The sequence below is a fragment of the Rhipicephalus sanguineus genome, chromosome 1 (genome assembly GCF_013339695.2).
Source record: "Rhipicephalus sanguineus isolate Rsan-2018 chromosome 1, BIME_Rsan_1.4, whole genome shotgun sequence".
Lineage (NCBI taxonomy): Eukaryota > Metazoa > Arthropoda > Arachnida > Ixodida > Ixodidae > Rhipicephalus > Rhipicephalus sanguineus.
The window spans coordinates 194150518-194174584 of record NC_051176.1 but is presented as its reverse complement, the minus strand read 5'-3'; the positions used below and the strand labels follow the sequence as shown (position 1 = coordinate 194174584).

The window sequence follows — 24067 nt, the reverse complement described above, 5'->3', positions numbered from 1 at the left end:
AGCATAGTATTTTGAATGAATTCCATTATTTTTTTTACACGGCCTTTTATTCACCATTGAAGGTTTTATGAAGGTCAGTATATATAACAACAATTGCTGGGGTTTGGTGGGGGACTTCAACTTAATTTCGACCACCTGGGGTTCTTTAACGTTCACCTAACATCTAAGCGCACGGGTGTTTGCAATTCGCTCCCATCGAAATGAGACCGCCGTGGCCGAGAATCGAACCCGCACCCTCGAGCTTAGCAGCGCGACACCTTACGTGCTAGGCTACCATAGCGGGGTGGTCTTTATAAATGTTCACTAATGTGTAAATACCACATTACTTGGTAAATTGTTCAACATTTCGTTATCCTTTACGGCATGTTAGTACTACTGCCTCGCCACGGTTGCTAGGGCCTAATCAAGCTGCATATAATAGCTTTAATATTTTGACCTAGTATGCAATGTGTACTTTGGAACGAATAAATTGATTCACAGAAACCGCGACTCGATAATGCGGCACGCCGCAAAGGGAGACACCGGTTTAATACTGACCATCTGCGGTTTTTACGTGCACCTATACCTAAGCAAATGAGCGTTTTTGCATTCGCCTCTATTCAAATGCAGCTTGTAATCGAACTGCGACATCGTGCTCAGCAAATGTGATGACAACAGTCACAAAGATGTTTACGCTTTCCTCAGCCTTACCTTACGTTTTGCAGTTGTACTAAAACGCAAGACAATAAATTAAACTAAAACAAAACTCGCTGCATGCTTGGAGTCAAGCACGCAGCGCAAGCGAGTCTTCACGCCCACAGTAAGATTAGCTTACGCGTTGTTGGTCACTGCATTCGAGGAACTGTTGCTGGATAGCTGCACAGCTGACGCCTGGCTTGATGTCCGTGTAGATTTTACAAACGCTGACTCGCAGACGGATGCAAGCCATAGCAAGACTAGAACAGTAATCACAATTTTTCGAGGAGTCATCACACTGGGTGTCAAATGAAGCCACGCATCTCTTGGACGATTGAAGTCAAACATGTTATGTTTTTCTTGTGGCTTTCTCTTTTGCTTTCAAGATGTTTCAGTGCTTGGATTCAACCCATAATTAGCACTTCAGGTGAGCCTTTCACATCGTGAACAGTAGAAAATCTGAAGCAGCTTGAGAAGCACCGACACAGGACGCACATCGGTCCATCAGTGGCAGCTTTGTAGGATGGCGTGAGGAACAAGGACAGGTCACGGAGAGCGAACGTGATGTATAATATGAACGATAACGAGAAACTCGGCCGCCGCTCCAGCAGCTGTCACTTGTTCCTTTTAACCGTTCCTAGAGCTTCGGCAAAAAGTACTGCGGCAAAAGCAAGGGACACCACGAAGCGTCTGCGAACACCGCATGGAATCGGCTCAGCTTGGCTTGGGCTCGGCTTGGGTTCGGAACGGTGCCTAGTGATTAAAAAAATTCCTCTGGCATTTATTATTTGTAAAACTGAACATTCCTAATAAATAATAAATAAACGTTGAATTATTTGAAATATTTTGGAAGAAACAAAATTTTATTACGCTGTCAAATTATTGTCTCAACTAGCGCCACCAGTGGCAGAAGCACCATTTTCATTCTCGCGCCATTCGCAACCGAGAAGTGTAGCCCGCCATTTGCTGGTGATTGTACACTGGAAATGGCAAATTTAACTGTGAATAAAGACACCTTTTACCGGCGGATACGACGTTTGTACGCTGCATGGAAGGTACGCATACATTTATGTATTGCTACTCTGCGCACGCAGTGTCTTCTGAAGTCTTATTTGCTATATTGCGTTGTGAATGAGCCGGGTACATTGTTACATGTCCGTTACTGCCCCAAGTAATGGGAGCTGCATAAGCGTAGCACTCACCCAGATAATTTTATAACTTGTATTATAGAAGCTCTTAACGCAAACAGGCTGTCGTTCTTGCCGAAAGTGCGAGCCTGGTGTTTGGTAATGAGCTTGGCAAGGTAGGGTGTCAAGTTGGGACACGTGCAGTCACCTTTTGACGGTGTGTTAATCCATGGTGTAAACCTTCGTGTTCGATGGCTACAGGAAGAAAGCTTCCCAGGACTTGGGAATGTTGCGTCGTTTGGCCACGAATGTTATGGCAGCATTTCATTGTGAACGTGTGTCATGAAAATGTTCATATATCGGCACAGCGTAACAGCGTATCTTTGTACTAGCGTCATTGTTGTAGCGTAGCGTACTGCCGAGTGACATCCGCCCAATCTCCCAACGCATTTTCTTCGCTGATAGAAACGTAGTGATTTTTTATACTAGCGTGTTAATATACGCGTGAAAAAAAAAGAAAAAGAAATGATTGGTCGAGTACTCCGCTCTCGCGCTCTACTGCGCAATGTCTTCTGTCCTCGACCGGTCTACAAACACCACTCCTTGAAAATACATGTTCCGCAGATGCACATAGATCTGTCGTCAATGTTGGGGCAGGACTACTTACCTGCTAGGTCGCTTATCGCATGAACGACCTATCAAGGTTGAAAGACGAAGTCATTTTCATAACTGGTATGCGTGGAGTCGATGTGGTATGATTGCTTCGACCACATGTATACACCCTTGCGATTTTGGCAACGAAATCGCCGGATGCACGGCATATCGGGGACAATATGCGCAACCGCGCAAAGCGGTTTCCATTTCGAATGGCGTCTGGTACGCTGTTTGCTTCAGGAGCGCACACGTCCAGCCTTTTGCTTCTCGCGAAGCTCCACCACGCAGCTACAAAGTATTTGCAGTCATCGCTTCTGCTTATTGTATGGCAATACCTTGCACTTGCTCATAACTTACTTTTCATAACATTATTTCCTGGTGCATGCACACGTTCTGGTCATGCTAATAAATAGACAAACTTTCTCTCACTGTGGCTTTTCGCAAACAGGTAAACCCTGGCAGGGCGTGTGTCGTGCTTCGAACAGTGTCGCAGACGATACTCACACTGGCTAGTGCTGCGTTGCACGTGTGTGTACTGTTGCAGATTATACTGTCACAAAGTGCTGACACTCAGCGGTCGATATTCGCATATCAAAAAATGGAAAAATACTTGGATGTACGAGTTCCAAGTCTGTTAAGCTTGACACCCCACACACTCTAAGTTCAGTGTGTTGTGTTTCACTAAAGTGAGGCAGCACACTGAGCACTTGTGTGCTCTCTGTAAAAAGAAAAAAAAAATGTCACAAGTTTGCTGGTCTACGACTACATAGAAATGGCTCTGAATGGCTGGTGTTATTATGCAGTGTGCTATGTGTAAGGCATCCAACTTGAGCCTGTGTAGTTTATAGAAGTTTGCATTTTAAGCTAGCATCAGTTTTGAGTTGGGTGTGTAACACTTTGCATATTTATTCAACGGTTCATTTGAATATGTTGACAGGCATCCCTTTTCCATTTTATCCTATGACTACCTGTCACGTTATGCTGTGGCAAAGGTGCAACTCTTCAGATTAACTTGTTTATAATCTGTTTTGGCACACTGTGTACAACAAAAATCAGCTCACTTGTTTCATTTTATGTGCAGAAACCTGATGAGAATTATGCCTCATTGGGTAAAATGGATGCGCTTGTTTCTGCTGTTGGCGTTGATGAAGAGATTGTGTACAGCAAGTCCACAGCTATACAGGTAAGGTTACATAGTGTAAGTTAGTGCATGCAAGAAGAGTGTGATGGTGCACCCATAAAAAAAAAAAAGAGATCTAAGCACTTCAGTTTTATTTCCTTAAAGGTCCCCACTCAGGGGGTGTTACCCCCTGAATGGGAGAACCTCCCAGTTCTCCTTCACCTTATCACCGAGAGATAATCAAGAGGCTTTAGAAAGGAACACAGGCACGGCTGCATTGTTTGTAGGTGCCAGCATCTTCCTGAGAACATTTGTAATCACGCCCCCGTGAGCGATAAACGAGCAACTATAAAGTAGTCGCCTTTAAAGAGATTATAAACTAAAAAGTCATCATTGCAAACTAACATCTGCACGTGCATGTATGTGTGAGCAGTAGCAGAGGTGCCAGTGTAAACAAATAGTGGAAGTAAAATTGAAGACTACAGCACTAGAAAAAGAATCTATATCCCCATGGTTAGGGGGGGGGGTCAGTACTTGCTGGGCAAAAAAAGAAAAATTGACGCAATATTTCAGTGTACAAATGGCATCGTAAGTACAGTAGACTCGCAGTAAACGTAAATCTCTTAAAGGGAGTTGCTGCTTAAATGGAACAACTGCCTCTAATATGATTGGTTTCGTACTTGTATTCTGCACTCAGTAAATGGAACTCCTGTTAAATGGAACAAATTTTCCTAGTCCCTTCAGGTTCTGTTTAATGAGTCTACTGTATATGGTATCAACAATTTGACTTGGACGCATCACTGTACACTGTATATTTGTCATTGACCCTCAAAGGGTTAAAAGCAGAATCCCTTCCTGATGTTTACTCAAGCGACTTAAACTACTAAATTTGCCTATAGGTTTACATGGTGTCAAACTAGTACAGGTTATATGTAGCTTTTTGGACTCTTTCATGAGTGGGAAATCATCCAAAAAAAAAAAACGGGTAGTCCGATAAAATTGGTACTTTTTGCATTTCTCAAGGAGTTGCATCACCATCGCTATGCCCAAGATGGCTCTTAAATGCATGCATGCACTTATTAGGAGTCTCTACTTTTGCTGCAAGATTATTGAATATGTACTTGCTGGAAATGTGGCACAAGTAGGCACCCACCACCAAGTTTAAATTTGTATGTTCTGATGTGCGCTGCCACTACCAAAAGAAGAAAAATGTAGCTAACATTGCCTAAATTATGCACTACAATACATGGCTTTTTTTTAAAACTTAGCGGGGAAAAGAATTTCGGCTCTCTCGCATGGCCATATTATCGTAACACTATGAACTAGCATTTTGAAACTACGACAGAGAATACAGGTGGCTGATATAGTGGCAGAGTGGACAACTCGGCTGGCATTCCCTAGTAAATGTGGATGCATTTAGTTTAGGCAGCTGTTTTCTAAGCGAAATTGATCCCTAGTCTGTTGTTTCATGCCTCCTGCATGCTGCAGCAGGGCACTGATTGTTGCTAGCTATTTGTATGCAGCACAGAGCCCAAATTTTCTCCATCCCTATGCCAGGACACTTGCTGTACAGTAACTGCGAGCCACCTTTTTTCTGGAAGCAGTAACGTTTAAAGGTCTCCCGAACATAGAGGCCGCAGTGAATGATAGTGCATTTGTTGTTTCCTGCTGGAAGTGTGCAGTGTGCTTACACCACTGCCAACAGTGCTAAGCCTCATGTGGTACTGATCAGATATCCAAGATGTGCATTGTGATGATGTTGGCGTTCTTTTGTGGCCATTGTCATGCCTCTGTGCATTTCCGATGCTTACTCATAGACGCACTTGTGCGCAAGGATAGACGCACTTGTGCCGAAGTCACACTAATTGGTTGACCACTCTGCATTTGCTGAAAACACAGGATATCTTGCTGCATATTGTGACATTGTTCACACTGCAAGTTAAAAGGTGCAGTTAAACTTTTTTACAGGGTGGTTGTGGTCGGTAACAGTCAGTGGACACGTTAGTCTACGTCATCATGGTTGAGGATTCATTGCAACTACATAATAACAAGGTTTTAATGTACCGTGACAGGAGACAGTAGATAGCCACATGTACAATTAAAGAACACATGCTGTGATCTGTGACATCATGCCCTTTCCATCATTGGTATGCTTCACCATAATACGCTATGCATGATTGACTGTAACAATTTTTGCAGTGCGGCAAAGCTGAGTTTTGGGAACTGCTACCCCTGAAAGTGGATCAATGCACGAGAGTGCTGGTTCAAGGCTGTGAGATAATGAACCTGGTAGCCACGGTGGCTTCATGGTGCCAAAAATCGGATAGAGAACAGTTTCAGATATCCTAATACATTGGCTCTATGAGGCATGTCGCAACCTTAATGGCTTTGAAAAATCTGTCGTCTGCATAAACAGTTGCATTTGCATTAACTAAATGAATAAAACGTGGGCCAGATTCACTGACCAAATCTTGCTCACATGTTATTCATGTATAACTCTTTGGCACTTTTAAAAATAATTGTCAACCCTTGTGTGGCAGTATTTTCATGGGGATTACTTGAGAATTCTTGAAGATATGAGAGGTAGAATAATAACTCTAAGTTGTCCTAAATAAATTATCAGATTGTACGGATAAACGAGGTCAACTGGGGCCTGCCGCTTCAATTTTGTGTGACAAACTGTAGTAGTACTCCTTACCAGTTAATTTATATGCTGTAACTTCACCATATTTCTGTAACACATACATAGACTATGGTATATGCATCATGATTGAGGCAGGACAAATCTTTTGCAACCATGATCTCATTCGCTTGGTTATGGTATGTTTTGGCTCCGTTGCCTTCTGCCTGCAGTACACCGAGTAGTACGGTATTATGGCGCCAACTAATACATGGCTGGTCACTGCACAATTGAGGGTCATGGTTTCATTAAAATGTGTTCCCGGGCTAGTTGGTGCATGGATCATTTCTAGGAAAGTGGTGCCACGAAAAATAAAAAATGAGAGACGAGGTAAAAAGGACAAGTGCACTTGTGTGTTTGCCCTTGTTACCTAGTCTCTTGTTTTTTTTTTATTTTCTTGCACCGCTTTCCTAGAAAATTCACGGCTTCAATTTTGCACTGTCACATCATTTGAAAACAAGTTTCACACTTTTGTTGGCACAATCACATACATGACTTTTGCTGCATTCTGAGCCAAAAAGTTCTGCCACGTTGAAATTGTAACCCATCAATAAGTTGTGTGCATGGCGGGCTATTAAGACAATTTCACTTAGTAATTTGGGAGGTCTTGTGACCTCAACAAAATGTAGCCTTGTATGCCAAGTTTTGCTGCGGCTTTGTAATATTGTCTTAACCCGATGTCTTAGTAGTTGCATTAGTAACTGCAAAGTGGTATATTCTGCCTTGGATTTCTTAATTGTCTCTGGCTTTCAAATAATGTTTTTCTGTGTCACTATGAAATTGAAAATTGAATATGCTGGTGCCAAAAAAAGCTTGCAGCAACTTGGCATAGTGTTGCAGCAAAAGTCTGCTCAAAGGATCTCGTTACTGTAAAATTCGGAGTAAGCGCCCCCCTCCAATTTCACTGCTAATTTCAAATTTCTGCACAGTTCCGGGAAAGTGCCTCCCTCCCTACTACTTCGCACCCCAATCATGCACTGCGTCCATGGAACACTGGCCCGCTTGTTGAATACCATCCAGTCCTGCTTAGCAACCTGAAAATCTCTAAGCGCCTGCGCCTGAAATTTTTCATCAAATTTTGGTTGCTGTTTTTCCCGCATAATGATCCTAGCACAAAACGCCCATGATGATTTTCAAGGCCCCGTGAGCACAAGCCTTCAAGAACTGTATTCCAATATGGCACCTATGATGACTGTTGCGTTTGCTCATCATCAGAGGTGCTCTATGCCGTGCTTCCTGCAGTCTGATCACGTTGCCACGGTGGTTCTTGTGTTTGTGAGCTGTCGTAATGCACCGTGCCATGAACGAGAGGACTGTCGAAAAAGTCTAAATGCACTCTGTTTTTTTCGGGCGGGAAAACTTTGCCGCTGCCATCATGAATTTTGGTGCCGTTCCAGGAAAGCGCCCCCCTCCCGCCCCTTCCTCCTTGCCAGTAATTTCAACTTTCTGAGGGGGGATGCTTGCTTGGGATTTTACGGTACTCTGAAAAGCTGTGGGCAGTGCTGGCATCAAGGCACCCACATGTTTAGAGTCAACCTGCTATACAGGGTTACATCTTGAGTTTCAAAATAATGCACTGATAGTAGCCGAGACAAGAGCTTTGGATGACATTGATCATTGTGCTGCCGCTGCGTCTTCACCTTTGTATTCTCCATTCTGAAGTATAGCAGATAGATAAGGCACGAGAATATTTTGTACAGAAATGAAGTGAAAAATAATTGTACGGAGCCTTGTGTCAACCATCCACGTTTGTTGACTCGTGTCTTGCTGTAATTCATAGTTGTCTCTTCGCCATGTTTTATAAATAAAAACTCCAAATTCTGTCAGCATGGTGCATTGGGGACCTCTGCAATAAAGTCTGAAATATACATTTAAAACTGAAATTCACTTCGGTGTCCCTTTTAGCCGAAAGTGGCTATATTTGCAAAGCAGAAGTTGAATAAATGCTGCAAGACCTCACGTAATCTTTCCCATGTCCCAGACATGGCTGTTTGGGTACGAGCTGACAGACACCATCATGGTGCTTTGCGAGTCTGCTATCTACTTTCTGGCCAGCAAGAAGAAAGTTGAATTTCTCAAGCAGTTGGAGTCTGGCAAAGAGAACGAGGCTCAAGCACCACCTATAACCCTTCTTGTTCGGGATAAGGTAAGTTATATATATCTTCCAGCATAGTTGAATTTGGTTGAGTGCTTGTATAGAGGGTACCAAGCTACATCTCTGTTATGTCCTTATGATTCACAGGTGCAAAATTTCAGATGTGGCCCTTGCTGAGTGCAAATTAAGACAATTGTGGTTGAGCTTTAAGAGCTCAACTTCATGCTGTGCTGCTTTTGCCATTCACTTCACATCGCATCCATAGCTCTCGCAAGCAATTACTTGATAATTTATATCTCGTGCATAATGAATCTTAAAAACATTATTGTAGTGACGCATCATTGCGAGAGTACAGCTCAATTTTGTGCTTGCTTCATGACGTGTGGCTGTATCCACACAGCACAAGCCAATGCTAGAAGTTCGTATGAACTGATCATGTGGCATCAGCATTATTGTATTTATGTTTTGCAAGAAGCCGTGCATAACTATTCTCTAAATTTTCACTGAGTCATAGCAACTTGGCTTCGAACTAGCTTGCCTTGTAATTTTAATTGTCCTTTATATCCCTTTGCGACATGGTGTCCTGATTGGGAGACACAACTTACTTTTGCCATTTCTATGCGCTATTGTCAAGGAAGAGACCACAGACATGAGCTAATGGTAAAATAACATACCTGCCAAGTCTCCCGGATTACTCGGGAGACTCCCGGATTTTGAACGTTTCTCCCGGTTGTACGGGTCATAGCAAAATCTCCCGGAAATCCAGCTTTGCCCCGTGCGTCCAGTGCATTGCGCGCCCCATGCATCACGGTGACGCAAGGTGGGACATTTCGCGTACAGATGCGCTACACGCAATTTAAAAATTGATCCTAAATGTGTTATGGGTTATATCAGCCCTTTAATATTTCGTAGATAATGCGTTTGTGTACACACAAATCTATCCCACTAGTTATCTCGCCTTCAAAATTTTGTGTCACTTACTTGTGGAGAGCCCAGCACTTAAAAGGGTAGCTGTTACCGATGTCTGTCGAGATAGCGTGTTCGCCAGCGCTCGCGACCGTCCCCGTCTCAACGGCGCCCCTTATGGTCCCTTGCCCGACGAAATAACTGGTAAGCAAGCGACGACAGGCCTTGCACGCGGAGCGATGTTATCGCATGTGCCCTTGGCGCGACGGTGACGGCCGGGTCGTTTTATCTCTGCTTCAACCGCGTTCGTCCCTAGCGCTAGCACACTTTTACTCGCACGTGAAACAGTGAAACAGACGATGCGTAAGCGATGTTATCGATTTGGACTCTGTACAGATCAGCGGCGACCGCAAAATCCCGCTGACAGTGTCCATATAATTGCTATCGCAGTACCCGCCCCCCCTCCCCCCGTTGAGTAGATCTCCCGGATTCCGTTTATCCGAACTTGGCAGGTATGAATTAAACATTATTGTTGTCTAAAGTTCCTTTATATCACTTCTGTTTGAAGTATTTTGCAACACACAATCGCTTTGGTGAAGGCAGTACCGTGTTTAATGAGACGTTGGACGTAGGGTGTTTCAGCAGGAATTTCGAAATATTTTTTTTTTACCTTTCTAGGAATGCTTGCTGCCAACAAATAACTAAGTAAACATTCAATTCAAGAACTTGCCTTAGCTCCCTCCTCCTTGCTGTCATCAACACTGGTTTTGGTAAACAGTTGAAAGCCTTTTAAATGCAGATATCATCACAATGGTACCTGTGTCTTTGAGTACATGCCTGAGTTCATCTTCAAAGTTATTTTTGAAGTGACAGGTACAGCATATAAAAAAGCACAAAAGCGTGATCGGGAGTTCTGAAGGAGAGAAGACCATAGCCACATGTTCATGATGTTGTGAAAAGCGAAGACCCTTTGATAATCGCCACTCTTTCTGAGGACAGGCCACTACAGTTTCTACAGTTTTCACACCTGAGGTGGATTTTTGTTCATGTTAATTCCAGCCTGTGTGCTCAAACTGCAGTGCAATTCTTTTCATCTGCATATGCTGGAGTGTTGTGTTCTCTCCTACTTACTGAAATAAGTTGCTATATTTGGCCCTGTGTGTCATGTTTGTTCTTATGGATGACAGCCACACGTCACAGTAGCTTGAAATGCATTGAGTGAAAATTTTTTCTTCACCTTACATTTGTTTTGGCCTTAAAATCAGTAGCGATGCTCATAGTAACGTTGCTTGATTTGGAACTTTCTTCAGGCTGACAAGGACAAGGCCAACTTTGAAAAGCTAATCGAAGCTATCAAGAAAAGCCGTAATGTGAGTATGCTTCAGCCAATCACTTTCATGGGTAGCCATTGAGCTAATGGGTTGGATACCAAAATGCTTGTGTTATAAAGTCGTAACACACTTCAGGAGTTAGAGTAATTTTTCAGTGCTTTCTTGTGGGGTGATTGAACAGGAGCACTGAGAGCTGCTTTAAATGCGCTCTTGCAATGATTTGCATAGTAACAATGGCACCACCAAGGTGTGCTTTTACAATGTTAAACTGTTCCTTCTTAGCTTTTGTCAGCCAAATATTTGGATTATTGGGATTAGGATAAATAACTGAATAATCAAGAACAAAGTGCGGTTTGACCTGAATCTATCTTATTCAGTGATGTGATAGCTGCGCCAATTGTGCCAAACTGCGCCAAGAGGTGAAACCTGCCACATCCTGCTACATATTTGTGAAAATTTCATAATATGCATTGAGCGTATGCCAAGATGACGTTCTTGCTTTCGGAGAAAAAGAAGACTGAACGGGCTTGCGAACCATGTTTAAGTTAGCACTAATTTCGAGTGGCCATTGGAGCATACTGGCGAGTGCTACGCAGTTGTAGTTACTAGGTACAACCCTGCCAAGCAATTCGGACTGGCCTATACTGCGTAAATAAATTTTTCTGCTACTACTAGGCCATACTGCAAGATTACATTATTAAGTGTAGTAATGTAGCCTAACTTTTGTGGACCAAGCTAGAGAAAAGTAATACTTAGTGCAACTTCAAGTTTTTGAACGACAATCTTCTATTTGATTAATTCCATTTATTACAGTGAACAGTACTTGAATAGACCATTTTGTTATAGTTCGCTTGTTTTGAAAAAAAAAAAAATGTAGTGTTATTTGTTGTAATACCTCTACACTTTCATAGAAGTTCATGCAGGTGCCTAATTGAGTCTCACTTACAAAGTCTCACCAGACTTTGTAAAAAATTGCACGTGCTGCAGTAGACTGTGGAATTTTAATGAGAAAGCATGATGTCCCAGCGCCCTGGTATCTCGGTTCTGTTTCTTGACCGCAGCAACAGTTCGTGTTTGAGAACAAAACGTTTGAGGCCCGTGTACTTAGATTTAAAGGGACTGTCTACCGTCCTTCATCGCTTTTCTGTTTTGTACCGCATTCGAAAGCATACCGTCTGAAGTGTCCAACCTTGCAGCGGTTTTTCTGGAAAGCGAGTAGAAAATTTTAAAACAATTTTTCGATCTGCGTTCAGTCTTCTTCCATTGGTGTGAATACGCCCCACAACACTGGTTGGTGGACGCGATGACGACTGTAGTGCCGGTAAAACTTAAAACCGAAAGTACATGTCATTTCTGTAGCATATCTTTCTTTTCTCTGAACACTAATGCAATGAATGTAACAGTCGTTTTAAGCACACCATCGGTTAAATGAAGCCTTATTATACGATTACAGAACACTCGTTTTGCTACGATTGCAGTCTATGCGTTTATTTTAGCACTGCTGCCGCAACCTTCCCACAGACGTTTCTGTAACGGTCTTGCAGGCAAACGATGTAACGAAACTCCTGTACTGATGTAGCCATTATGAATGCATGCCTTCACAGCGCGGCACACGCGAGACATCCTAACGACAGTGCAGCGTAACGGTACAACCAGCGCGGGGTGTTGAAGCAGACGAACTTGAAAGCGGCGGCGTCGGCAGCGCCGCCAGGCGTCTTTTTGGGCGTGTGAGATAAAAAAATACAGCAAAAATTACTTTTTGACGCAATCGAAAGCTGTTTCAAGAGCGGAAAATACACTCTCAAGTTCTACATGTTTGTTTTTAAGCAAAATAAGTCCACCTGCGTGGATAGTCTGTCACACCTATTGATTGCGGGAATTGCGACCACTTTGCTGTTGGGTGACGCTAGCGGTCATTCTTTCACGGTTTTCAACATCAGATTAAAATTATAATTCTTTTTTTATGGGACGAAAGCGCGCTTGTTGCTGCCGATGTGACGAACGATTTTCTCATTTTCACCACAATCAAAAAAATTTTTCCGGGCGGTAGACAGTCCCTTTAGGTGCACGTTAAAAGAACCCTAGGTGGTCGAAATTTCCGGAGCCCTCCACTACGGCGTCTCTCATAATCATATGGTGTTTTTGGGACATTACACCCCAGATATTATTATTTATCGTGTTTGAGAACTTGTCAGAGTTAAATACGAAGCTGCCCATTACCGGAAATTTCATGGAGCACAAATTAGAGTTTGGGTACAAAGGACCAATTATTAAACCCTGTATTTTATTAACCGCCCACGAACCTGGATCTTAACGATTCTTTCCATAAAGCACAACAGCAGGCACTTTGCCACACAGCGAAGGCCTAGAATGTTCTGGAAGCATGAACGTCTTCAGAATGGTTCTTCTGGACAATAAACAGAATGCATAGAAAATTTAAACAGCTTGTGCTTCCAGTGCTGTAACTAAAGCATGAGGGAGTCATATTCATTTACAAATATGGAGCGGATTTCGCGAAAATGTTAGGTGGCCTGATCTCACGAGACTAAAGAAATTTGGGTCTGCGGACAGCAGTAAGTTAATTTCATCTTTTGGTGTATTCTAAGTAGAGACCGGATTTTAGGCAAATGCCTATTTTGTTCCTTGCGCTCCTATCGCGCCACTTTGATATATGAGCATGAATTAGAGGTTAAGAAGTGCTTTTATAGTGCCTATAAATGCCTATTTTTGGTGTTTGTGCCTAAATGCTTACAAATGCCTATAAATGCCTATTTTCACTTATATGAACGCTTATATGAATGCTGTTTAGCCTTAAGTTTTGCTTTGAAGTGCAGTTGGAGACTGTTATTCATGTTACCGAGCAACAGTGACTGTTCGGATCTGTTTAATGTTCCACCTAGTCCTCTAGTTCAGCGAACTTCCGGAAAACAACCGCTAGCAGCAGTGAAGTGGGAGTGCCGGCGAGCATTCGCCACCGCGCTGACATGGCGCGAGCGGTTGGCGAATGCGATATTGCGGAGAGTCGTCAGCGGAAAGGAGAGTGAAGAGCAAAAAGAGAAAGAAAAATGTGATGTGCACGGACTTTTGTTTTATTTGTAATTTGCATTGTAAGGGGTTCATACAGTAGCGTAGGCAGAAATTTTTTCGGAGGGGGGGTTCAACCATACTTCATGTATGTTCGCGCGTGCATTTTCATATGTGCGTGTGTATCTACACATGCAAAACTGAAATGTTCTGGGGTGGGGGGGTGTTCAAGCCCCCGAACCTCCTTCCCTTCCTGGCTATGCCAGTGGTTCACTGCCAGGGGCGAAACTGGCTCTACGCGATTCGACCCGGCCAATAGGAGGAATCTGTACCTTTGGTCTTTTAGCGATCTGGCTATATGCTCTTGCTCTGCTGTTCCCAGTCATGCCGAAAAGACGCCAGGAGTGTGTTGATGCGACAGTGGACACTTGACTTGAAATTATTTGCATTTATGTGCAAATTATTGTGCCTATATTTACGATTTTGGAAGCCTAAAAGGTTGTTTTGCCTGCCTATTTTTAACGCCTAAAACGGGCTTTTTTAATGCCTAAAAATCTGGCCTCTAATTCTAAGTAAACATGCATGTATTTGTGTGTAAATCAATTTTGTTAAACATGTGGTGCAACTGCTCCAGCTTAGAGACAAATACTTGCATTTAAAAATGTGTGCTTGGCAACTGCTCCAAAAAGTTTTGTTGCTCCAAAGTGGTTTCGGTTGATCACATCACTGCTTATTGTACAGTTAAACCTGGATATAACGAAATTGACAAATTCCCGAAAAAAATTCGTTACAGACAGGTTTTTCATTGTATGCAGTTTCAGCACGAAAATTCGCAAGAGAAATGCACAAATTAAACAAAAGGGGAACTGAAGGCAGAGCATTTATTTAGCTGCAAAAAACTGCGTTATTTTGCTCTATTGCTTGTACATGAAGAATGACAATACTGAACGTGCGTTGGACATCAATCCAACGTTGCTCCGTCATCGTCTAGCCGTGGCCTCTGAGATTGGCGCCGGCAATGTGCCATCGCGTTGCCGGAGCTAATCGCGGAGGCCACGGTCTTGCGAACCTGTGGTGCGGCGAAAGACAGCAAAGTACGTGATGAGTCAACCTTCGAAGGTCCATCGTTGTCACCATAGTCGCAGACAGTTTCCACCAGCAGCTAATCTGAATTCTCCTCGGTAGTGATGACACGGTTTTCTGCATTAAAAAAAAAATGCTGCACGGTGTCAGGGGTGCTTTATGCACGTGCAGTGAAACCACGCATGCGCGCACAGCGTCAAAAACCAAGAGCGAACTCCATATGCGGTGCGAACTCTAAGCATAACGACATGGAGCAAGAATTTTTTTTAGTGGCGTCGCTTGTTGTCACGTTAACGAAGTGCAGTTCAGAGACTACTTCGACGACCGAAAAGTGGCACTGCCAATGCAAAAGCATCTTTTTTTGAATATTTTTTTAAAAAGAAAGCCTGCGCGCTTAACGTGGCACCCCCGAGCGGCTGGATGGTTGGGGGGGGGGGGGGCACCTAGCCCGCCTTTCACACACCCGCTCGTACAAACGAGCGCTCACTCTTTCGCCTCGTAGTCGCCGGGGTTTTGAGCGCACAGTTCGCAACGCCACTCACTGCTTCACACTCCGTTGTAGGCAGGGCAAAATCTCTAGGTTGTCGACAGCAAAAATTCATTATGTCAAAGTCGTCTCTCGCTGCCACTTTGTTACATGGAGGTCCAAATACATGTGCTTCTGTGAAGTAACGGCTGGGAATAGAAAAACTTCGTAATATCATGGAATTCATTGTATGGAGGTTCGTGATAGGCAGGTTCAACTGTATTGTGTTGTAGCAAGCTTTCTCAACAGTTTTGTGGGGTGAACACCTTGCAAGAGGGTGGAGGGTTACAGATGAAGCTTTTTTGTATTCTAATGGGACGCATTATTTTGAGTGGTATATTCAATAATTTTGATATTGAATTCATTGTTGAAAGTAACATGAGTTTGTGATGCATGAGCTTGCTATTGTCAAAGCGCGTGTGAAATGTGTGCCAGTAATTCAAATATGCTTCATCCATAGGAGCACTTTTTGTGGGCATGGGGCAGCAGCTAATTGCAATGCTAGCTTTTTTTTTTCTACCTTTTTATTTTATTTTCTCATGATCAAATATGACACTGGATACCTGAAGTTACTATCTCTGTACAACAGCGCCAGAATTCCAGCATTGTGTCAACAGAAAGCTATGAGCTCCATAGTGCAATGAGGCACCTCCGGAAGCCACATTCTCTACTGAATTTTCTTTCTCAATATTATACATGCATGATGAATGAATGTCTCAGGATGAAAAAAAAAAAAAAGAATTGAGAATCTGGCAAGACGGACCGTTTTCATTGCAAAGTTCATTTTCACAGGAGTAGACTGTCAACCAAAGCTGTAGGCAGCACTTCTCCCACCACCCTAATTATTGTCATTGAGGTGAAAATGTGTGACATTTAAGGGGAGACGTGGGTCTTGAAAAGTGTTTTTAATAGTTGGGTGAATGGAATGAAATTTAATACGCTTATTCAGTTTTTTCTGCAGATTCCAAATCTCTGAGTAGATATTTAATAGCTGCATTAGAACAAAAGCTATGCTAGTTCTACAACGTTCTCTAGCACAATTCTTACGGGGACTTTTGGCAACTTATTTTCGTCAAACACAAAAGCAGAGTATGCAGCAAGACTGCCAGAAAGCTGGTCTAGCCGATGATGCTATTTATTTTCTTATAATGTTGTTTACCAAATGATAATTCTCGATAATCATAAAGTGTATGAAGCAAAAATTTTTCACTCATGTTTGCATCCGTTTATTTTGCATTCGAAGTTCGATGAAAAGAATCAAAGTATCATTGGCTAGACGAGCTCTCTGGGAGTCTTGCCGCATATTTTGTTTCTGTGTTTGACAAAGCAAAGTTGCCAAAAAGTACCGTAAGAAATATTATCTCAGAAATTGCATATCTTTTGTTCTAATGCAGATAATAAAAATCTACTTGAAGATTTGGAATCTGCAGAAAAACTGCAAAGTGTATTAAATTTCATTAAGTTAATCCAACTAATAAAAAAAAATTTTCAAAACCCACGTCTTCCCTTAAATTTATCAGTAGTGGGTGCTGGTCCACGAGCCATTATTATTGTAGGAACTTGTGCTGAAAACTTTGTTGTCATTTGTAACTCTTCACAGGGCAAGGTGGTTGGTGAATTCAGCAAAGACAAATTTCCTGGCGAGTTTATGGATGCCTGGCGGTCTGCCATCGCACCTGAAAAGTTTGACATGGTAAATCTGTTTTGTGTTTTTATTGGTCCTATGTTTCTCTCTTGAATTTTTATTGTCTTCCACATACATGTTAGAAAAATGTGCACCCTGGGACAAGAGCATGAATTAGTTATCTGATTTTCTGAATTATTTTTTACTCAAGTACCTTAGTCAATTTTTAAAAGCATGCACTAGAGTTCAAACTAGGGGTGTGTGAATATTCGAACTTTTGAATATTTTTCGAATAGTGTTTGCTATTCGATTCGATTCACACCGAAATTTTACTATTCGAAGTGTTCGAACTTCTGGAAAATAAATATAGTGGTTTATAATAACGGAAAATAAATATTGTGAGGAACAGAGACAGAGACAACGCTCGATCCTGAGCCAGCTGTTCTATTGTCTCACCTCTTCTTCCTCTGCGTCTACCCGCTAGCTGTCCCCGCGTGCCAGAGCCCCGGTGTCGATATTCGTCCTCACAATATAAAGATGCTAAATCGGCGTGCAGCATGCGTTTTGGGGCGCAACATGCGAAACTGCTAGCTGCTTCCACCGATGCCCCGAGCGGTAGCTGCGCGACGAGCTTGCCGGGGGGTCCGCTGCCGATGTGCAAAATGCTCATCTGCTGTTCCTAGGAACCAGCGGGCGATGCGATTCGTTGCTTGCGACGAAACACATTGCGGTTTCTTTGTTTTTGCACGTTCGCAGGCACAATGTTCTTGCCCGCAAAATTCAGATTCGTCTCGTACATCGGTGCCGTGAGCGGAGTTAGGCCTAGCCACGACTCCGAGCAGTAAGCTTGGTTGTGATGTGCGTGGCCGCGGTACCCAGTGTTTCAAAGTACGTCATGCTCGAACACGAGTGAGAAGAGTTGTCCCGCGATGGTCTTCGTCACGAGGTGCGATGTACGCGACGAGCGCGGCACACTATCATAATCTGATGCATGAGCTTCCGCTTGCAGCTGCTAAACTAAAGTGTAATATTCTAAATGATTGTCGACCTGTGAACACAGAACGAGTGCGAACGCGTCACTAAGTAGCATGATTTTTGACAGCCGTGACCTCGCGACGTGCAAGTAGCAGAGCGAGGATCGGGCCAATGGCGAGGCGTGCTGGAGCAACATGACGGACGTAGGCAATCGAAGGCCTCAGAACGAACTTCAAACATTTGCTTTTCGTACGCATTTTTTCTGCATGTAGGACCTAGCTGGAGCAGGAAACTTGAAAACGGAGAAAGGCTCTTTCAGACGAGCCCAAGATTGCGGTGCCCCGTTGCGCCGTTGTGGAACTATAATTTTTTTAACGCATTTTTTTTTTTTGCTATTTCTGCAGTAATTTTTGCCACCTCGGCAAGCACAGCAAATTTTTTACGCACGTCTACGTAGTTTTCAGTGACGGTATTTTGGAATCAGAAAAAGGACTACAAAAACTGAAAATGTAATTTTCGAAAATTGATTTTTTTTTCTTATTTTTCGCATTACGAAAGCCGCATCCTATCTTCTGTATAAATCTGTTCTTTGACCATACAGTAAAAGCTCGTTAATTCGGATTTCTAGGGACCGGAAAAAATGTCCGAATTAACCGAATGTCCGAATTATCGAATGGTCGAAATAAACACAATAAATGCAAGAGTTTTTTCAACATACCTTTACTTTACAAGGTAATCGCGGATGCGTCTCTGTTTTCGAGCAGAAATTCGCGCGGACACAATTTTTCTGAGCCCTTCAAGGTGCTCAGCAGCTCGCATGCTGTCTGCAGTGCCAAAACGAAATTCTTTAAGGGGGGACACGGGTCTTTAGGACCGAAAAATCGCGAAAAAATGCACTTTTAAATTCTGTCATTTTCGTTATTGTTGGGGTCCCTTCCACCTATATCCGAAGTTTTGGGAATTTCAGACGCGTAATTTTTAAGAAATTGTCAAATAAACTAGCTAATGCGACACGGTTTCTCGCGAAAACATTGCTAAAAACGACCATTTTCAGCGCCGTCGCATTCCACAGCCCGCCGCCGTTACGCGCCCATCTTGGATTGGTTTGAAAGAGCGATCCTTCAGCTCTTTTTCCCGCCAAAAACGAGCTTCCTGCGGCGCGTCACAGCAGAAAAAAGCGCAAAATAGTAAAAGCAGAATGCGAACCCATCATTGGCTGCTTGGCATCACGTGGTCATCACGTGGTAAAGAGGAGGCTTCTGATTCGCCCGCGCGGCGCGCGCTAAGTTCAAATGCTCGGATAGAGGTTTCTCATTGGTCCGCGCGACGCGCAGGTGTTCAGCTGCCCGCGCCAGCCCGCGCGTCGTTCACGCGTGTCGCCTCGCCATTTTGAAGCGGATTGATCGGATAAAGACGAGCGCGAGCGTGCGACATGCCGCCGTACCGCAAGTACCGCACCGTCCACAAGTTCGGGAAAAGGCGCAGGAAACGCGTTAAAAGGCTAGCGGACGCCTTCGTTTTGCCGACGGTGATAACATCGGGCAACGGCGCGCTATCGGAAAGCGGATCGGTCGACGAGACCACGGCCGGCACAACGACGTCGGGCGGTATCGTTATGCCCACCGCCGGCTCCCTTGGACCTGACAGCCAGGACCAGCGACGGAGAATCAACACAACGTTCCTCAGCAACGATGATCGCGATCAGCTCCAAAAAAAAGCCGACGAAAAAATTGCCGCATTATCGTCTCTCTCGGCCACTGAACGGAAGCTGCGGACCCTCGCAACGATGCGCAACGACACGGCCCCCTCAACGTCGGCCGCGACGTACACGGTCGTCGACATCGATCTTGTTAACGAACTACTGTGCAGCAGGGCTAAGTGCAACGAGTGCGGAGGTACCCTTTCCATTTCCAGAGGGTGCGAAAGATTACGGCATCGCGGTGCAATTGAGCCTGGAATGTGACAGTTGCGGCGTTTTGGAGGCGAAGTAGAGCTCGCGGCACGTGTCTGGAACGGCAAAGTGCAATCCATTCGAGATCAACATTCTCGCGGCCCGTGCAGTTCAAAGCACCGGTAATGGGCAAACAGCGCTCAATGACTTATTTTCTGCTATGGGAATATCCCACAGAGGCCTGCATCATAAAACATATCAAGGACACCTGAAGGAAAGGCTCAATCCAGCTGCAATGGAGGCTTGCAAAGGGGTGATGTCTGACTCTGCTTCAGCAGTGAAGGAACTGTACAAAACGCTCCATTTCGGGAATACTGGAAACATCGCGGTTTGTTTCGACGGCAGTTGGATGACTAGGGGCCACCTGTCTCATATTGGTGTGGGTGCGGTAATAGAGCTATTTTCGGGGTATGTGCTTGACTTCAAGGTACTGTCAAACTTCTGCCTTGGCTGCAAACGTGCACCACCAGAAAATGATCCTGGGTACAGTGCCTGGAAAGCCAATCATGTGTGCCAAAAAAATACCGAAAGTCTGGCCAGATGGAACCAGAGGCAGCTGTTGCCCTCTTTGAGCGCTCCCTGGCACGTCATGGGTTGTGCTACACCACAATACTTTGTGATGGTGACAGTAGATCTTTCCATGCCCTCGAAGACGCCAAAGTTTATGGTTATGTAAACATTGCAAAGGAAGATTGCATTAATCATGTGCAGAAGCGGATGGGCACTGCCCTTCGCAACCTCATCCAGAAGCACAAAACGGAGCATGGTGGGGGTTTGAGTGGCAAAGGCCGCCTGACAGGTGAGCTCATTACAAAGCTCACTAAGTATTATAGCTGGGCACTGAAGTCTAATGTGGGCAATGTAGATAGTATGCACAAAGCCGTAATGGCAACGTACTATCATATATCTTCGACAGATGAGCACCCAAACGACAGCCTGTGCCCAAGTGGCACAAACTCGTGGTGCAAGCAAAATGCTGCTGCTGCTAGAGGAGAGCCACTTCCAAAGCACTGGAGCTTGCCAGAACATGTCAGCAAGGCGCTCCTGCCTGTCTATGAACGACTTGCTGACAAAAGACTCCTGGAGCGCTGCCACCGAGGCAAGACGCAAAATGCGAACGAATCTCTGCATTCTGTGATCTGGTCTCTCATGCCAAAGACTAAACATGCCTCCCTAGTTGCAGTAGAAACTGCGGTCGCAGAGGCAGTCATGAGGTACAATGCCGGCATGAAAGAAGCTTCCTCTCGGATTCTGCAAGAAATGCAAATACAGCAAAGCAGCAAGGGCATCCAGAGGGCAGAAGAGAAAGACTGTCAACGTCGCGCTAGTGCAGAGCGGAAGAGGGCAGCTTCGGCCAGCTTCCTTCAAGCAGCAAAGCGGCGTCACCAAGCAAAACCATGCAGTGATTATTCACCTGGGGCATATTAATGAGTTTGCTATCAAATAAACCTACTATGTTGGTTGGACAACTCTTAAAAACAATGCTTTGCGTTTTTTCTGATTTTCTCAGTTTCATTTTTTCAGCCAGTGTGCAATCTTCTGATCACGTTTTCTCGGCTTCCACAAGTCTAATTTTAATCATTCTTCTTTTGTTTAGAACCTAAGTGTTTGGTAAGTGCCGTATTACTACCAAGTAATGCAAGATAATGTTATTTATTAAAACAAATGTCACTTTTGATCAAAGTAATCGAGCTGGTACTGCAAACATGAACTTCAAATGCCTACAACTTTTGTTCTAGACAAGCTAGAATGACGAAACTTGTTGCTTGGCACTCCTTGGTTACAGTAGGTTATAATGACATGGAGTTTAGCAATAACTATGCAGTACATTTTTTTGGAAAGATGACAAAAGATTTTTACCAAAATGTCTCTGTTAAGGAAGAATGGTATAACATACATTAAAACAAGCTGTGTATTTAAGTTCAGCACACAAAACTACATAAACCTTGAAATTTTCATCATTCTAACTCAAATTTTGAAAAATATTTTTCAAAGGCCCACATATCCCCTTAAGGACGATGAAGGCCTCCGCGGCTTCCTTCACAGTACGAGGGGGCCTGTGTGGCTCATAGTGTGGCTGCTCCTCTTCAGGCTCTTCGTTCTCGGATTCGTCGCCATGCATCACTTCCTTGACGATTTCCTCATCAGTCAGAGAGCCGGCAGTGGCAACGCCATCAATGCCGATATAATCGTCGAGTGTCACTGCATCAGGCATAACACTTCCTAAATCCTGCCCGTCATCGGCACCATCGTTCGGCGACACTTCGGCCACTGCGGCATCGCTGGAGTCGAGTACAACAAAGCCACTGTGCCTGAAACAGTTGGCAATGGCGTGCACAGGCGTGCTGTGCCACACATGCACGAAGAATGGTAACAGCGCTCTGGAGACTCACGTCGTATTGTTTGCCGACGTCATGGCACAGGAGCTACTTCTTGCCGGGAGAGCCCATTTTTCAGGGCACGCAAAATTTCTACTTTGGTGGTGAAGTCCTTGGCCTCGTACTTGGGCCGCTTCGCTGGCGTTGCCATCGGCGGAGAGTGCGTTCACACGAGAAGTCAGCACAAAAGCACCAGCAACGATCAAGCTAAAGGAGCCGTACTGAATTGTTCCTCAATAAAACGGCGTTCAACGATGCAGCACACCAATGGTAACAAGGCAACAAAAATGACACCGCGCCAAACCCACACGCTATCACGCGCGAAGAAAAGGCGTTCGAACAGTCTCAAGTCAAGCCAAGCCGATAATTGATGTCCATGGCGATGCTGCGTTTGAGCTTCACTTTTGTTCCGAATGGTTCTTTTTTCGTTTTCGAGCCTCGCCAGCGGCCCGAAAGTCGCCGAATTATCCGATTTGCGGTCAAATCTGTCCGAAATAACGAGCGCCCAGTCTCGTAGAGTGATGCATATATTTACAGGGACCAGATGACGTGTCCGAATTAACCGATTTTCCGAATTAACGAGAGTCGAATTAACGAGCTTTTACTGTATTTGTGACTTGTAATTGTTCCTGTCTCGTAAGAACATATGTAGGGATTCTCTGCAGCTTTTTTCTGTAATTTCGCTTCAAAGTATTCGAAGAATACTTGAGAAATATTCGAAAATTATTCAATTCGCACTCAATCTTTATTCGAATTCGCTTCACACCGAAAATTTTGCTATTCGCACAGCTCTAGTTCAAACCAAATCAAGCGACCTGTTTTTTCTTTAAAGAAATTGAAGCTCTGAATTTGTTCTGTTAGGAGTTCACCATTAGCCTTTGCAGGCATCATTTTCATGAAAAGCCCTGAAAATCTGATATTGCTCTTGTCACCAATTTATGACACATTGAATAGACAAAAGTAGGGCTTTGGGAGGGTAGGGGTGAATGATGATGATGATGATGATAGTCAGGCCTGATAAAATTCGACTTATGCATACCTCCAATTGACTGCTGTGACCACAGTTTGTGAAATGACGCTGCTGGAATGCTCACCTGTAGGCCTGCTTTGAAAGCTTCGCTGATCCATTGTTTCATGGCAAAATAACTTTGTATGTCCATAAACAGTGGCGAACTGACACTCCATTTTGAAAAGTTATAGGGGTCTACGGAGAGTCAAGCACCTTTATGTTATCATTTGCGGTGATAGAGAGCAGACAAGCCGGTGATCGTGCTTGACTGAAAAAGTTGAATGCATGCTATAATCTCGCATTATGCTGTCTCATCACATGGGATGCTACTGTGTTTAGGCCTACCTCACACAGGGACGTTTCTAATACTAAATGCGAGTCTGTGTGGGTTCTAGAATTCAGGCCTCGAAGTAGGCACTTGTGTTGCTGCTACACTGTGCTTGCTCATGAATTGTGTTGCGCAGTAAGTTGAGCTGTGGGGTAATGGACACATTTTGATTTTGATTTTGTGCTTTGCATACTCCAAAGGCATGCAAGTCTCACTGTTGTTTCTTATCTCTTGTGTCATTTATATTTTGGATGGCAGGTGGATGTCAGTGCAGCAGTGGCCTATGTGATGGCCCCCAAGGAGGAGCAGGAGGTAGCCCTTACAAAGAAGGCTTGCCAAGTGACTGTGGATGTGTATGCCAAGTACCTCCGGGACCAGATCATGGAGATAATCGATGCCGATAAGGTCTGGAATCTTTTGATTCTGCAATATTTATTTGTAAACATACATAGAGGTCTACGGAAATGTCTTCGTGATTGAATGCACTGAAAAGCTACTAAAAGAAAAGTGGAAAAGAAAAACTGAAAAGCATTGGGTATCTTTTTTACAATGCCACTAGTTCAAAAAACTTGAATGAATGA

The 24067-nt window shown here is 43.9% G+C and overlaps 2 protein-coding genes across 2 annotated transcripts in view; one reads left to right on the top strand and one right to left on the bottom strand.

Annotated features, from left to right (window-relative positions):
* Positions 1 to 1381, bottom strand: part of LOC119404826 (sodium/hydrogen exchanger 8) — a 44098-nt gene extending 42717 nt beyond the window's left edge. Inside the window, exon 1 of the mRNA XM_049418536.1 lies at positions 815 to 1381. Within this exon, the coding sequence (XP_049274493.1) occupies positions 815 to 1023 (209 nt within the window). The 5' untranslated portion in view covers positions 1024 to 1381. The remainder of the gene's footprint in view (positions 1 to 814) is intronic.
* Positions 1382 to 1608: 227 nt separating this feature from the next.
* LOC119404816 (FACT complex subunit SPT16) overlaps positions 1609 to 24067 on the top strand; it is a 135027-nt gene continuing 112568 nt past the window's right edge. Inside the window, exons 1-6 of the mRNA XM_037671491.2 lie at positions 1609 to 1730; positions 3538 to 3639; positions 8238 to 8402; positions 10568 to 10627; positions 16822 to 16914; positions 23745 to 23891. Of these exons, the coding sequence (XP_037527419.1) occupies positions 1662 to 1730; positions 3538 to 3639; positions 8238 to 8402; positions 10568 to 10627; positions 16822 to 16914; positions 23745 to 23891 (636 nt within the window). The 5' untranslated portion in view covers positions 1609 to 1661. The remainder of the gene's footprint in view (positions 1731 to 3537; positions 3640 to 8237; positions 8403 to 10567; positions 10628 to 16821; positions 16915 to 23744; positions 23892 to 24067) is intronic.